Raw genomic sequence first — 13,927 nt, 5'->3', positions numbered from 1 at the left:
CCACCAAAACATACAAGCTGTTTCTGAAGTAACAGCTTCAAAGCAGCCAGGCACATGCAGCTTTGAGGTAAGAACTTGAGCATTAAGAGTGGGAACGACTGGTCTTTTGAGCTACGTTCAACGCCGTGCATAGAAGTGAACCTGCTCTTAAGACATTTTTCTACTAGAAGCAGCGCACGATGACTGCCCTGGTCCCTAGTTGATATCCAAGTACCTCTCAGATTACTCTCATTACAGGTGGCTACCGCTTGCTCCTTCTATTCTACCAGTAGGAAACAGCAGTGTAAAAGGAGGTTCCATACACCTCTCTTCTCCTCTTCAGGATGACAACAGCAGGCAGATGTGCGGAGCCGGGCAGAGTGACATACCAACTACACTGGCCTGGTGCCAGCTGAAGTCTTCTCAGAATTGATCTATATCATCCCAGTCGTAGACAGCACACATAATAAAAGCCTGCACCTGTCCTTTAGCACTTAGTAGGAAACACTTCTGGTTTTCAGCTGGTTTGTGTTTTTTCCTGACAGCGATTCCATCAAGCAGAGAGCAATGAAATTTTGCAGTGAAAAAGCAAGTATGTGGAAACAGTGATCAGCGAATGAAAGCATAGTATAGCTTCCCCGCCTCCAAAATAATGAAAAAAGTAAAAGCACGCAAAGCAACAACATTCAAAACTACCACTTATCTGCTTACTATCGACACCCCAACCCATATAATTCATTTGTACTCATCTGGTGTCTCACATCTACCTAACTGGAATGTTTTAATCATCCTGAATTTACTTCTAAAGACAATTTATCGGATCACTCAGTCACGCCATAAGATACTACTTGCTGAGAACCACATGACTTGAAAGAACAGAAACAATCACATTTGGAAAATGGATAAAGAAAACAGGAAGAGTTCTTCAATGGTCAGTCAAAAAGAGCAAAATCCAAGTATAGATTGCTATGGAGCTAATTCTTTAAAATAAAAACATTGTGGTAATGAATTAATGGATTATGAAAGGAGCTTTTACAAAAGTACTGTTTGGATTTAAACAAATGAGGATGTCTCAAGATTCTTAGAAATAAAAGGCAAAAGAAGAAGCAAACAGACACATGTAGAAGGACAGATCCGAGCACTTCCCTGGCACATTCGGTTGTAGTCTTAAAACTGAAGGAACTTTCAGCTTATCTGGAAGCAGCAATACTTTTTGAAAACTGAAGTTTGCCTGTTTATGCTATTATCTGACCCCCTGAGGACCCTTCAGCTTTCAGTGGAGTAAAACATGATACCAAGTACGTACATAATTTGAATCCCACCAGAGAGCTGTAGTAGCTGTACAATATGCCATCAGTGTAAGGTTTCACAAAAGGGCTTGAGCTGGATTAACAGCTTGCCACCGCCTCTGACAGGGAGAGCCTGTTCCTTCCTCCCATCCACCCAGGCTCATCGTCTGCCCTCAGCCAGCTCTCTGATCATCTGATCAGATAATAAGCAGGTTTAAATCACCAGGAGAACAGAAAACCAACCTGCTAAAAAAAAATAAAAGTATTCGTTCCTGGGTTACAGGAGTTTAACCAAGTCATCTCGTGAACAAATGAGCAGGACTGGCACAGAGGAGGAGGGGGAAATCACACGCTTAGAGGGGAGCCTGGGGAGGAGAGGGAGCAGCGAGAGCCGCTCCTCACCTTCTGATAGCGGCAAGCTGTTCGCTTGGCTCAGCCAGAACGTGAAGCCACGTTCACAGAAAGGTCACTTGGGAACTTCGCTCCCATATTACAAAACTATTGTATTTTTTATATTATGGTAATCAAAAAAAACTTCTATATAGTCTTTCTAGTTCACAATACACTAGCATTTCAGTCTGATTATGCCCTCTTCTGGGGAAAATACCCACATGAGGGTAAAGGGTGCATGGAGAAACAGAGGAAGAAAACTCTGCAAAAGTCCCAGATGAGGTGTTTCTACATGCAACTGGAAGAAGGGAGGAGGGTACAGCTGCCGTTGCTTCTTCACAAAATGAGAGCGTGGATTTATTTGGAGACTGTTTTTCTTGGGAGTCGCCATGGGGAAATTAGGTAAGAGCTAGCATAAGAGCTCTCCTCAGCAGACAAACCTTTGAGGCTAACATAGAATATTTCCAGCCTCAATGATGGAGTCTTTGGGCCTGAGCATCCTGGAAAGGATGAGGGAGGAATGAATTTTTTTTCTGGCTAGTAGGCACAAACTCTCTCTAACGTTGCTGTCTCTGAAGTAGGACATGTTCAGACAGTTACTGCATGTCCTAACTAATGTCCCACCAGGAGGAACCTTTAAATTTGATATTAGGTGGTTGATGAAGGATCAGCTATCGAATCTCCTGTATCAGCTATTACCAGCAAATCTTAGCAACTTATTTTGCTAACCAGTAAAGAAGGCTTATCTTCTTTTGAGTGAATGTCTTCGATTTCACAACTCACAAAGCATTTATAATAAAGACACTCAGCAGAATTGACAGTTCCATTCTAGATTAGTATTCATAGGTGTATTTAATTAAATCTAGAAAGGTAGACAAGTTCAAAACTAGTTTTTGGATCCTCATGAGAAATTAAGTACTGCAAAAGATGGTCTAGTCAAAAAGTGAGTGTAAAGACACAAAGGTCAGATTAATAAATAAGTAAATCAGACTTGAAGGTGGCACTGTATTCTGCAATCCTTTTTAGAGTTTGGAATAGCTCTGGGCCACCTTATTTTGGTTATTTATTTAAACAGAATTCCAGCACTCTAGTTCAGGTGAAAAACAGTTGTTTCCTATATCTAGGCATCCTTTTGTGGCAAGGGAAATGTAAGTATTAATAAGTAATTTATCTTCATTTTTATTTTCACTGACCATATCTTGGAAGAATCCCTTCAAGTTTCTTTCTTAAATGGGAGTTCAACAAACAGATGGAACAAATTTCACAATAAGCACAATAACCACGTCAGGTGTTGTTGCACCTTTTACCTGACAAGTCAAAACTGTAAGACATGCTAAGTGGCCGCATTGCTGTAAAAAAGAAACAAAAACAACAAAAAGAAAACAATTAAGCTATTAGAAAAGCAGAGAGGTAATGAAACCAAAAGATTAACTCCACTTGAGACATTTTGGATTCTGCTGCCTAAATCCAAAATGTGTCAGACATACTATTGCTTTACTGTAGTAAAGCTCAAAGTCTGAAAACTACAGTAGCATATATGGGACTTGCAAACAGAGCAATTATAAATATATTTTTATAGTTGTAGAATGAGATTTTTGGAATTGAATAAACCAAATATCAAAACAAAAGGCAAGTATCTTAAAAATGGAATATTTTCAATTAAAATGAAAGGAAGGGGAGAGAGAAAGGAAAGAGAAGAGAGAAAGAGCTGAAAAAAAATTAGAAGTAAAAAGTCACATTTCACACAAGTTTCAGTGACCTGAAATAAAGATATTTCTAATTTTTTTAAGCATAATCTCCAATGATTATAATTAAACTAATAAAGAGAGACACCCAAGCTAAGCTTGAGCAGTAGTTTCCTTGAAGAGGATGGAAAAAAAAGGCCAAACAGAGTGTGATTTGTGCTGATTCTTGTTCTTTTGAAAAACCTTAGGTGGACTTAGCCTTTAAAATGTATCCATAATATTATCGTCTGCTTTCTGGGTCTCTAACCATTTTATTCCTGGATAAGAAAGTGGTCAGATGTTTTTTATTTCTGCAAAGCCCTATCTACACTTCCAATTAAACAGTGTAATTCAGGGAGTAGACACTCAAAACATTTCTCAACTGAAAACAAAATTTCAATGCACTGATCCAAATAAGCAGGCCAAGCCCAGCAACAAGAATGTACAAGAACACTCAAAACTGACATCAGCTTATCTGTCTGTCTTGACAGGTGACAAACATGCAACTTGGTATGAAAGGGCCTGTCAGCCACACATACCACTGCATTAAAAGATGTTTTAAAAAAGTTTGCGCTGGGACAAGTTTTGCTCACGAGAATAAATCTACGTGGTGATTGCAGTAGGTGGCTGACTCAGAGCCAAATTTGGGAGTCGGGGTATTTTTCCTGTAGTTCATTAACTAGACAACACCAGGCACAGATAACAGCTACAGAAACAGTATCTAAATCCCTGTCCAAACTTAGCATAAAGGCAAACACTTGTTAAAGCATAAGGGTATTTATCACCTAAAGCTGAGCCCAAACTGAAGGTTGATAAAACATGTACATGAAACAAAGTTTTCTCCAAGCTCCATTAGCTCAACTTGCTTGAGTGACAAATCCATGCTTTTAATTAAAAGGACATGTACCTCAAGGCTGTGTTTGCCTTGATACCTTACTCTGATGATTTTATGAGGTCATTTGAAAGCTCACTCCAATTCCTCTACTCAAACCTCTCCCTTTGTGAGAACAGGTACCAAGGCTAAATTAATATATCCAAAGAAGTTTTAGATTGAGAGCGGCCAGCTACAGGCTGCCTTTTCTCAGTGGCAGCTCAGAGTAGAGATGTTACCTGTACACACGTGTTGTGCAGAGCAGAGGGACACAGCCTGTGGCTGCTGGGAAACACATCCCATAGGTCCACCCATATCACAGAAGAGGAACTGCAAGAGTACAGCCCCCCTTCACCCCAACAGTCAAGTATAGTTGTGTGTTTGACTGCTATAAACTCAGCAACAAGCAATAACTCCGGGGCATGCGCAACGTACCTTATACTCCCAAATATTTCACGCTAATGCCTTTTTTTTTTTCTTTTTAATAGCAACAAATATTTCTGTCCAGATGGTGCAAGTGTTCCACATGGTGTTTCTACTTAGATTTATAATCCTTAAAACTCATTACCTTACATGTTGTTACATTAAATTACATTCAGTGGTCAACTAAACTGTATGGCAGATCTATTTGTACCATACTGAATGTCAGTAGCGTGACTCAAAAGAAGCGTGCCCAGCAGGTCAATGGAGGTGATTTTGCCCCTCCTGCTCCGCTCTGGTGAGACTCCACCTGGAGTACTGCATCCAGTTCTGGAGTCCCCACCACAGGAAAGACACGGACCTGTTGGAGCGGGGCCAGAGGAGGGCCACAAAAAAAGATCAGAGGGATGGAGCACCTCTCCTCTGAAGACAGGCTGAGAGAGTTGGGGTTGGTCAGCCTGGAGAAGAGAAGGCTCTGGGGAGACCTTATAGCAGCCTTCCAGTACCTAAAGGGGCCTACAGGAAAGCTGAGGACAAACTTTTTAGCAGGGCCTGTTGCAATAGCACAACGGGTAATGGCTTTAAACTAAGAGAGGGAAGATTTAGACTAGACATAAGGAAGAAAATTTTTACAATGAGGGTGGTGAAACACTGGCACAGGTTTCCCAGAGAGGTGGTAGATGCCCCATCCCTGGAAACATTCAAGTTCAGGTTGGACGGGGCTCTGAGCAACCTGATCTAGTTGAAGATGTCCCAGCTCATTGCAGGGAAAGCTGGACTAGCTGGCCTTTAAAGATCCATTCCAACCCAATCTACTTTATGATTCTATGCCTCCGTTCCCAATTCTACATAAACACATTTTAGTCTAAAAGGAGCTTTGGACATAACAATCATTTCAATGTGAGAAAGAACAAAACCTCATATTTCAACATAAGAAAAAATGATCTTCAAGGCCCCTGCTCTTTTTTCTTCTTCATGCCAGCAGAAAAGAAACACTTGGGAAATAAAACTTGCATGCATCGCCTTTTACACCTCCAGTAAAATGTCATTTACTCCAAACAATTCACTGGAGTGAAATGGAATTACCACAGTTCCAAAACTCAAAAATTTAATTCTTTAACAAAAAATGAAGAATTCGTGGAAGACAGGTATCCCTCATTGGAAGCCAAGCCCTGAAATCAGCCCAGGCAGTCCTAAACAGTAATACTGCAAAATTTAACATTGTTTTTAGAAACTGTTTACTAAATGGGTTTGATGTCATTTATGTCAGTTAGAAACTGTAAAGATCTATTAGATCAAAATTGCTGCCCCTGAGAGGGCAGTTCCCAGATGGAGAATATGTAAAATACTGAAACTGAATGTCTGAAAGAAAATGAGGAATTGTTCCACATTTTTACAAGCTTCCTACATTTGGAAAATTGTCTAGGCCTATTAGAAACATTATCTGATATAGCAAGCATAAATCCAAACCAGAAACTGGAAGGCCCAAAAACACAATATTCAAAACACCGTGCTTTTAAAAATGCACCCAAGCATTCACCAAACTGTACTGAGTGCTTCAAAAACAATGCAACAAAGCGAGAGTGATGGAATTGTTTTTCTCTGCAGACAATGGGTTGTCACAATCCCCTTGAAACTGGACCAGTGCCTTTAAGCACAGGTGGCAAGCACAAATATTTTGCAAAAAGCAGCAACAGAGAGTACATGTGGATTATTTCATGCTTTTCAGCCATAAGATGCCATGTCTGCCCTTCAAAAATCCAGCTAGCTCAGTTTTTCTGATACAGATAAATGCCGTGCTCTTGAAGAAATGTAAGTCACAATGTAAGACTGTATTTGTCATGCTTTTGTTATCAGAACCACTGAACAAGTGCAAATGGGTGGTTGTTGGAAAGCATAGTATTTGTATAATTTCATAGTGGGTTGTTGAATATACACTGGAGAAATGAAATGCTTTGCAGTGCAAGTCTGAATTATTTGCCCACTGAAAATACATACAAACACATGGCTTATAACTTAAAAAAACGTAGTCAAGATTTAGATTCAAAAATAGAAGCAATAGACTCAGCAAATAAAACAAAAGCAGATTTTAAAATAAAATAAGGGAATTGATGATGCTAACAACAGGAAACAAAGAGAATAAAATCAATTAAAAACAGACACATAAAGAATCCTTGCAGATATGTAAGGAATATTGCACTGGTAAGAAGCAATATCCATTCCATTCTGAGCAAATCTAACATTAACTGTCATGTGCAACAAGCAATATAATGCCACTAAATTTATCTACTACTTACATTAAAAACATAAAGTGAAGCAAGCTGAAGGATCTTATTTTTAAAAATAAGTTAGCACAAAGACTGCATAGCCTTAGCAAAGCCTGTAGGTTCCTTCTTCTTCTGAAGGGACGAGAACAATTTTACCTCCAGTGACGTCTGCACAGACATCGCAAATATTGCTGCATCTTACGTGGGAAGTTTTCTGTGGATGCTGCAGGTAAAAACTATCAATGTACTTACCCAGCCTGCTACGCCTTATCTCATCAGGTGAGACTGGACGCAACTTCCTCTCTGCCTTGATTTCCTCCAGTATCCTTTCATGAAGGCTGCGTGGCCGTGGTGGGGTTGGTTTCAGTTTTCTTGCTGAGGCCTCGGGATATAAAGATAATCATATTTACATAAAACAGTGCTGCCCTGAAAGCAGATTTCACACTTTTTTGGAAAAAAATGTGGAATGTTGTGATATGATTTTACATGCACTCAGTTGTAAAACTCACATAAACTGGAAAGATGATTGTATTTTTCCCCAATTCATCAGGATTTCCCAGAGATAAAAGGCTGCTGGCAGTAACAGCTATTAATTGGTAGGTGCAAGATATTACTACACTGTTCTTTAAGAGACCAAGTTCTATATACAGAAGACAGTATTTTTGAAAGCCCATGTCAGAAAATGTAATATTTAACATATTCCCTGGACACAAACATGTTTTAAAAAACTACATTTTTGTTAGGAATGAAGCCCACTGGATTACATACAGGATTTAATGGAGGTCGCGATCGGATGAAATCCAGGATTATTTCATGGGCACTCTTTTTTAATCGAGGCGGAATGTCACCGTTGACCTGGAAAGAAGAAAGTGAAATATGTATTTCTATGGTTTGCATTCATATTCATGCAGATGATGAGATCAATTTAAAACTCACAACCCCCCTGCCAGAGCTTGCAGTGTTCTGACACCTGCACCAGACGTAAAACCCCACCAGTCCCGAGCAGGGGAACAATCCATATGCAGAGCACAGGCAAGCAAAAATGTAGATAACAGCTTTTCAGCTTTGCAGATAGCTGATGGATAACCACAACCACAGCAGCTTTAATCAGCAATACTCAGGATTTTGAAATTATGAAATCACATGTCAAGGCTGCAATCACGTCTAGGGGGGAATGCAGATGAAGCTTGTATCTTGCTTCGAGGAAAAGGTGCCAGCACCATTTTTAAGAAGAACTATTTGAACCATGTCTCACTGCCAACCGTTACACAGTCTCTAATACGCTGTTGTTAGCTTCTGAGAAAACATGGATGCTCTTCAAGGCCTCAGTTTTCTTGATCTCCTTACCAGCTCCCAAGCACTGATGCAAGAGCAACGCTAGATCTGGCACAATCACCAATGATTTGCTCGGAGCAATGGATGAAAAATACGTTCCCCTTCATTTTTGTCTTTACCACCTGCCTCTGCTGCTCTGGCCACGAAGAGGTGCCCTTGTGTGTAAATCCCAGCAGAAGGAGAGGGAAGCCCTGAGCATGATTTCATAGCTACCTCTTCACCTGCACTTTAAAGATTACTCAAGCGTAAAACCAAGTTTGTTAATATGTCTAGAAAGTAAATCACTAGAATGCCGTGGTATGCCATTGGAAGTAGAGGAAGAGCATTTCCTCGCTGTAAATCATATATTTCTGTAGAAAAGGGGCTGGGTGAGGGTTGTTTGCTTGTTTGGTTGGTTTTCTCCAGAGAGACGCACATTTCTTTCTCTGATACCTCCTTTAGACATAAGGCCATACACAAGACATCACAGGAAAGAGTCAGCAGTCCACTATATGTACAGGACATAAAAGAAGGCAATGGAAGTTTTCCTATCATCTGAAGAATTTGTAAATTGTAAGATGGGAATTAGTGTATGTATTTGCTTGAAAAAAAAATCCACTTGTCAGGTTCAGTCTTCGTACAGCACAGTGCCCAAGCACACTGTCAAGGATGAGAGAGCATCCTATGTCATACATCTTTCAAGTACCTTCTATTACTAGACGGTAGCTCGCTATCAGCCCTGCCCTCCAATTTGACAGAAATTCCCCATGACACTATATTTCTTAGACCAAGTGTCCCAAATGTCAACATTTTTCTTTCTTTTTTCTTATTCTTTTTCTAAGGGTCAGTTGGCTCATTTTTCTTTGGGAAATTCTATTCGTACAAGCTCTGTAGCCAGAAAATATATGTAAACACACAGCTCTGGTTTGTCAAATCACATGGACTTCTGCAGTGAAAAAAATGGGTTTAAATGCCCATAAGGTTACCTGAATATAATCCCTAACTGAATTTCAGTAATGCCATGCAGCTTCTCTATAAGCTCTGCTCACCTCAGACATACCCTGTTTCCAGGCTGAGGCAGAGCGACAGCCTCCCAGAGAAGATTCATCCCTTCCCCGATAAGGAAGCGGATGCAGAGTCCCTCCTGGGGAACATTTCATTGCTTTCCCAGGGACTCTTTCCGGAAGTATCCTACCGCAGACACAGTCCAAATTCTGTTTGTTTCCCCCACCGATCCCCTTAGAGTGAATTTCATATAGCTTGGCAGAGAATACCAAGCTGCTAAACTCTGAAACATGCATCATCCTCCTAAAAATAGTGCAGAAAAATTAAAATGGAAAAGCTTTATATTAAACAGTGATTTGACATTTTATGATGAGGAGAATATTATTTTAAGTGGTGTGATTGATTTCTTCTGTTTCAAGACTGAGGAGTTTTTTGAGGCCAGCATGCTTTGCAGGATTGTTAATGAAATGAGAAGCCTCTCTTCCCCGAGTTACTGTTCATCAGATGTCAAAGTTGATAGCTGAAGTTGAGAGTTATTACCATCAGAACGGCCATTTTGTAAACTGATATTCTCCGTTCCAACCTTAGGGAACAACCCTCTGCATGACAATAGGAAATAAATAATACATGGCTCTGAGCCTTTCACCTCAGGGCACTCTACACCCTGACTTAAGGCCACCAGGGTATAATTAGTATCAGTATTCCCATTTGATTGGAAAAGGAGAAATATAAGATCTGCTTAAGTGATTTTCCGCAGAATACATGGGGAGCTGGTGGCAAAACAAGTGGATGTTTCGCAGACGACAAGCCAAGAGCAGGAACACTGGTGGCAGAACCCACCTTCTCATACTCCACACCCAAACAAGATGCTGACAGGAAAGACACCGAAGGGAAGCTTTTATCCTCTCTATCCACACCAGATCTATTTCTTTACTCAAACTAACTCTCTCTGTAATGAGAAATTTCACACGCATCTTCTAATTTTAATTAATTAAAATTCATGAATCTTGATTAAAGTCTAAATCGGAGATATATTGCACAGATGCAACCAGGATACATGCAGGGGAAAAAAACAACAACCAACAAAATTATCTTTTTTTTTTTCCATGTACCAGATTGGCCCCATCTGCAAACTAGTATTTAAAGAAATACCTTAAAATAGTGAAAAACTACCCTAAGTCTTCATGTGTGGGGAAAGTATAACCAATGATTATAAAAATCAACCAGAAATTTAGAGATCTAAACAGCTAAAGCACTGAAAAATTATCATGTAATCACCTACTCACTCATAACCAGCTACCATCACATTTGAATATATAAATATGGATTTGCAGACAAAAAAATAACTGCAAATGGTACTTAGTAACCTTTGGCTGAAGCCTGAGCTTTAAAAATGGTGATCCCAAACAAGGAGTAAATTGCAAACGACTTTCACAAAAAATACATCATTTATCACTGACATTCAATTATCTCAGCCATTTATTTGTGTCACTATAAAAGCTGACACCATTAAGTAGGGGAGTGTTATCTCTAAATAATAGGCAACATGAAACTGATACTGTTTTGTACTATCTGGAAATTTTCATTTAAAATTACATTGCGTGGACACTGAAACTGACAGAGGGGACATGCCACATCACTTCCAGAACAGCTCATGATAAAGTTCAGTTGTGAATTAAAGTACCGTAAGTAGATCTATATTTGCCATCTTTCATTATGCACAGAATATAGTGCTTTTGTTAACACAGTTGTTACACAGTTCGTATTTGACACCATGCAGCAAGCTCAAGCAGCAGCGTCCAAGAATAAAGTGCTTTGGTACTTCACATCACAAGCCACTGTATCCACAATGTTGTCCCTGCACATCTACTACAGATACAAGTTTATGACACCACATGATAGCCATAGCACTTACATGGAATCACTCCTCCTTCGAATACCCCTAAAGCACAATTAGGAACTGTAAAGCTCACTGCTCTACCTGGAATGACTCCTAAACTCCTGCAGAAACACGTGATGAAGGCAGAAAATGAAACAGAAGAGCTCCCTGCTTAAAGCAGCTGAATACCACTCAGTAAAACTAAATCAGATCTGTGCATAAGAGAATGACGGACTTTACAATGCTCAGCTGGACAAACTGGTCGAAGTCTTTTTCTCACATTCCCTATGTCCAGCTTGAAACATGTGAAATCTTGCTTATGAAAACACTGTCCCTGCACAGCTGTTACTGCAATTAACGTAAGTACTGTAAGATGCTAAATACTGTAAAGAAATAAATATTTTTTTGTTAAAAATACCCAAACAGCCATGCCACAGGATTCTCAGATTAGCCATTCAAATTACTGGATATTTTTTATAATAATAGTTTCAATCTATATGCCTACACTCCCCTTTTGCAACATGGCCAAGCTAATACCACTGCATCACAGGTATTTGTGAAGAGCTCGAATGTGAAGGCAATAGCACTGTTACCTGTGAAGAATTTAACTGTTATGCAGTGTAATGCTGAGTTTGGATATGACATAGAAGGTACCTGACAGCCATCCACTGAAAAAGTAACATAAGAGTTATCAGCTACTATTCAATAAGCACTGCTCAAGAGTTGCAGGGCAACTAAGATGATTAAGGGCTTGGAGCATCTCCCTTATGAGGAAAGGCTGGGAGAGCTGGGACTCTTTAGCCTGGAGAAGAGAAGGCTGAGGGGAGACCTTATTATGGCATACAAGTATCTAAAGGGTGGGTTGAAGGAGGATGGAGCCAGGCTCTTTTCAATGGTTCCCAGTGACAGGACGAGGGGCAATGGGCACAAGTTAGAACACAGGAAGTTCCGTTCAAATACACGGAAAAACTTCTTTACGGTGAGGGTGACGGAGCACTGGAACAGGCTGCCCAGGGAGGCTGTGGAGTCCCCTTCTCTGGAGATTTTAAAGACCCGCCTGGATGCAGTCCTGAGTAATGTGCTCTGGGCAATCCTGCTTTAGCAGGGGAGTTGGACTAGATGATCTCTAGAGGTCCCTTCCAACTCTGAAAACTCAGTGACTCCGTAACTATAGTGAATGATGCACATCTTGGAGTGGGGGAGGTAGGTGGGAAAGAGAGCTAATTGTGAATCAATGTGGAACTAAAAGCTGTAGCTTAATGCATATGCATAACAAAGAAAAATTAAGCCTGTAAGAATAACTTAATTCTTAAATTTCCCTGTTTCCAATTGTTGACTCTACCAACGTTCACAATTTTTAACTTTTTGGAGGCGAGTGCTCCATAGGAGAAAAATGCTATTAAATCTGTCCAGGTAGACATTTAAAGATTATAAAATGCCAGGATGAAAGTTATCTTGTTCCCACAACAACCACAGCAACAAGGACTCTCACATTTGGATAGAGAGAGGACAAATTTGAAATTATTTTCATATATACTGAAATAGAAATGCCAATGTCACTGAAACTAATGAAACCAGTTATTTGCAAAAAGCTCAGAATTTGACATTTTACATCTTCAAAAAATTTTGAATGTATCAACTATGACAGAAGATGGCCGAGAACAGACAGGTCCAGTTACTGGCATCTCTTAACACTTTTGATAGTCTGAAACACCAAAAGAGTTCACAAGTAATGCACCTAATAGGAACATCTGTTCCTTTCCTAATTTCTACTCAGAGTACTGAGCAGTCAGGGACAGATCAAGCTATGCTTTTAAACACAGCATGATATTAATAAAATGAACAGTAAAGACTTCATGTTGTATCTCATTAACTTAAAAAAATTACTTAACCTTGTTATCATTAGTAGCATATGTATTTTCAGAAGTACCAAGTCAAAAAATACTACCTATAAATTTAAATTTTGCCAAACATCCATTTTGACTGCTAGAAAGAAACATAATCCATCTTTCCCAGGCTACCTTAAAATTCAGATCTAGGATTCTTGTCCTTCTCTTCTCAAGAACCACGACAGCTTTCTCTGATGGGAATATATGTAATCATCTTTGACCCATGACGGTCAGCTGAAAGATGCTGTATTTATGTGATCTAACTAAACTTGTAATTCTATATGAATCCTTCAGGCTCCACACATTTCATGTCAGGCTGCACTCTTATTGTGCATGCTTTGCACATTCTTCAAGCAGACTCTGCAGCAGAATCCAAGTTACTGAATTTAAGGTTTCTAATAAGAAGTTATTTTTCTAACACAATATCATTAGCAGTTGTCAGATTAAGACAGTAATTGTATCACAGACAGCACTACAGGTACTGTACCTGCAGCTGATTGTAATCCCAATTCATGTTTATGCCCAGAGGTCACGTTGGACAATCTACCTACTAGAAAAGATAGCAGGATCAAAATAGATGCTTGCAGGGATTTTGTATACAGCGAGAGTCTGGATGAGGAGAGCAGAGGAGCAGCTGTGCCTCCAAGACCTACCATATAATGAAGAAAATCTCTTCTGAAGAGGCAGGAGCTTGCTCAGCAGAAGATGAATTAAAGGTTAGTCTGACAAAAGCAAAATTAGGTGACCATGGGGTTCCCGTTCAAACAAAACTACCATCCTGAATGCATACAGTAATCGAGGTCCTGAGGGGACTGTTCCTCTTTTGCAGGGGTAGTAGGAACACTTAACACAGTTCTCTGCATTGTTAGCAGAAAGACAGATAACATCATTACCTGGGTG

At 39.8% G+C, this 13,927-nt stretch overlaps 1 protein-coding gene across 1 annotated transcript in view; it reads right to left on the bottom strand.

The window, feature by feature from the left end:
• The window catches only part of SPIRE1 (spire type actin nucleation factor 1), a gene marked incomplete at both ends in the record, with an annotated part of 128,158 nt that overhangs the window by 20,335 nt on the left and 93,896 nt on the right, over positions 1-13,927 (bottom strand). Inside the window, 2 exons of the mRNA XM_082479001.1 lie at positions 7,193-7,322; positions 7,709-7,795. Coding sequence (XP_082335127.1) covers positions 7,193-7,322; positions 7,709-7,795 — 217 coding nt within the window. The remainder of the gene's footprint in view (positions 1-7,192; positions 7,323-7,708; positions 7,796-13,927) is intronic.

This window comes from Vanellus vanellus (genome assembly GCF_965231255.1).
Source record: "Vanellus vanellus genome assembly, chromosome: 2".
NCBI lineage: Eukaryota > Metazoa > Chordata > Aves > Charadriiformes > Charadriidae > Vanellus > Vanellus vanellus.
This window is presented reverse-complemented; position numbering and strand designations above follow the sequence as displayed.